A 3067-nucleotide genomic window follows, 5' to 3' on the forward strand; every position below is an offset into this window, starting at 1 on the left:
TTATATATGATCACCATCATAAGTAACTGTTCAGTACATTTTTGTTGAAATGAGCGAATAAATTTTATAGCTCAGAATAAGGAAGTGATATATTCTAAATTGTATTGAAATAAAAACACATGGCACAATAGCTAAGTTATTTTTATTTATTTTTTTTCCCTGTGATAGAACAAGTAAGAAGTTTGCGACAGAGCACTATTGCCAAGCGTTCGAATGCAGCACCTTTGAGTAACACAAAAAAAGCATCTGGGAAGACTGTATCTACCCCTAAGGCAGGGGTGAAACAACCAGAAAGAAGTCAGATTAAAGAAGAGGTTTGTACATCACTGAAACCCGAGTACCATAAGGAGAATAGAAGGAGCAGCCGACATAGTGGACAAATTGAAGTAGTGTCAGAAGTATCAGTGTCTTCAAGTCATTCTTCAGTGTCATCTTGTCTTGAAATGAAGGATGAAGCTGGATTAGATTCTAAGCATAAGTGTAATAATCAGGTAGAACCAAATGTGCCATCTCATGAATTAAATTGTCCACTTCTTTCAGAGACTTGTGTTACTATTGAAGAAAAGAAAAATGAAGCTTTGTTGGAATGTAAAATTAAGACTGTTAGTAGTCCATTGTTTAAGTTTTCAGATAAAGAAGAGTGTGAACAAAATGATTCCATTTCAGGTAAAATGAATGAGGCTATTGTTGAAGAAATAATAACAAAGGGAAAAGTTGAACAAGACTCAAAGGAGACAGTAAAATTATCTCATGAAGATGAACAAGTTATTGAGGAACCTGGACCCTCTGCTGGTATTTCTGGTGATGTTGCTTGTTCAAATCCAAATAAGACAGAAAAGAACCTTGCAGATTTGTCTAGTTCTGTGGATGAAGTTACTGAATGTAATTTGGAAAGGAAGAATACCATGAATGTTGCTGATGATAAAGCTAAGAACTCTCTTCAAAGAAATAAAATGGAACCATTGGGTTATTGTGAAGACACAGAGTCTAATAAGCAGTTGCAGAGCACCGAGTTTAATAAATCAAACTTAGAGGTGGTTGATACTAGTACTTTTGAATCAGAAAGTAATATTTTAGAAAATGCTATTTGTGATTTGTCTGACCAAAATTCTAAACAGTTGAGTATTACAGAAAGTGCTAAAATGGACACTTATGAAACAGCAAACCTTCAGGGTGACAGAAACAGCCAGTCAAGTAATGTTTCTTACTTAGAGTCAAAAACTATAAAGTCAAAACACACAAAACCTGTAATTCATTCTAAGCAAAACATGACCACAGATACTCCGAAGAAAATTGTTGCAGTAAAGCATGAAGTAATGCAGAACAGAGCTAAAGTTAATGTCAAAAGTGGGAAACGAAATGCTGATGAACCAGAATCTCAGCAAAATTTTCATAGGCCAGTCAAAGTCAGAAAAAAACAAGTTGATAAGGAGTCAAAGATTCAGAGTTGCAATTCTGGGGTTAAATCCATAAAAAACCAAGCTTATTCTGTTTTGAAGAAAACATTACAGGATCAGAATTTCATACAAATTTCTAAACCCTTAACTCATTCTTTGAGTGATAAGCCTCATGGTCACCCTGGTTGCTCTAAAGAACCTCATAATCCTGCACAAACTGGACATTTAGTACATTCCACCCAGAAACAGTGCCATAAGCCTCAGCAGCAGGCCTCAGCAATGAAAACTAATAGTCACGTGAAGGAAGAGCTCGAACACCCAGGTGCTGAGCATTTTAAAGAGGAAGATAAACTGAAACTAAAAAAACCTGAGAAGAGCCTACAACCCCGTCAAAGAAGAAGCAGCAAAAGTTTTTCTTTGGATGAACCACCATTGTTTATTCCAGACAACATTGCTACTGTAAAAAGAGAAGGCTCTGATCATAGCTCTTCATTAGAAAGCAAATATATGTGGACTCCCAGCAAGCAGTGTGGGTTTTGCAAAAAACCGCATGGCAACAGGTGTGTGTGTGTGTGTATGAGTGATGTGTACATTGAAGAGAAATTACTTATTTGGGGTGGGATTAGTGTGAACTTTTTTATAGAAATTATTTAACATATAAAGACTTTGGCAAAAACAAAAAACCCTTCATCAACCCTGGATAAATGATAGAAAGATGGAGCCACCAAATTTGCAAATATATCGTCCTAGAACATTTTAAAAAAGCATAGTGTGACCAGCAGCTGGCATATATGGAAGTGTTTTGTCATTGTAACTAGAGAGTGTAATTTAGTTGTTGCATCTGGGGGAAAAAAAAAACACCAAAAACTTCCTACTAATGAGAAAATTGTTATACTGCTTTGGGTCTGTAAGTTATATATCATTTTAATTTGGCCTGAGAAGAACTAGTAATAAAGTATGAAGGTCGTAATGGAAATTCTATTTTCCTTTTGAAGTTTTTTTATTTTATTTTATTTTTTTTGGTAAAAGGATGCATATTAAAGATTTAATGCCATCACTTCATAACTCTTAAAACTTGACCTTGGAATGAAATTTGATAGCTAAACAACTGTTAATTACCCAGCTGAATTTTGTATGTAACATTGAATAGAGTGAAAACATGTACTTCTTTTTTGAATGTTGTAGTGATTTCAAGAATTTTTTATGAGTTCTAATCTTTTAAAATTTTGGAGGTGATTTTAGTACTGCTTTTCATTATTCTTTCCTAGGATTCAGTGTTTTGTAGTTTTATGACATTGCTCCTCAACCCCAATGTATTTTTTGCTAGCTTTTTAAGAAAAGGAAAAGAAGAAGTGAAATTTGCAGCTACAAGATTATCCTGTTCAAGTGTTCACATTGCTGTTGGAACTTCTATCAACGCTGATATGATAAAAGAATATTATAACCTGTATACTGTATTATTATCCTCAGTCATGAAAGTACTCACTCATGTTATGGTGACTTTTCCCAGCACTATTAGATTACATAAAAATGAAACTCTTTAGGGAGGGACAATTTAGTAAACTGTGTTGTAACACATTATTTTGATGGCGGGGGGTGGGGATGATTGAGGAGAATGGGAGGGAGGTGTTTGCGTTATTCTGTAAAAAATAAGTTTTATATCAAAGGAT

General features: G+C 34.5%; 1 protein-coding gene across 1 annotated transcript in view; it reads left to right on the plus strand.

The window, feature by feature from the left end:
• The window catches only part of PHF3 (PHD finger protein 3), an 80141-nt gene that overhangs the window by 42682 nt on the left and 34392 nt on the right, over window positions 1–3067 (plus strand). The window contains exon 3 of the mRNA XM_012650276.1: window positions 169–1957. Within this exon, the coding sequence (XP_012505730.1) occupies window positions 169–1957 (1789 nt within the window). The remainder of the gene's footprint in view (window positions 1–168; window positions 1958–3067) is intronic.

Source organism: Propithecus coquereli, unplaced genomic scaffold, assembly GCF_000956105.1.
Source record: "Propithecus coquereli isolate 6110/MARCELLA unplaced genomic scaffold, Pcoq_1.0 Scaffold317, whole genome shotgun sequence".
Lineage (NCBI taxonomy): Eukaryota > Metazoa > Chordata > Mammalia > Primates > Indriidae > Propithecus > Propithecus coquereli.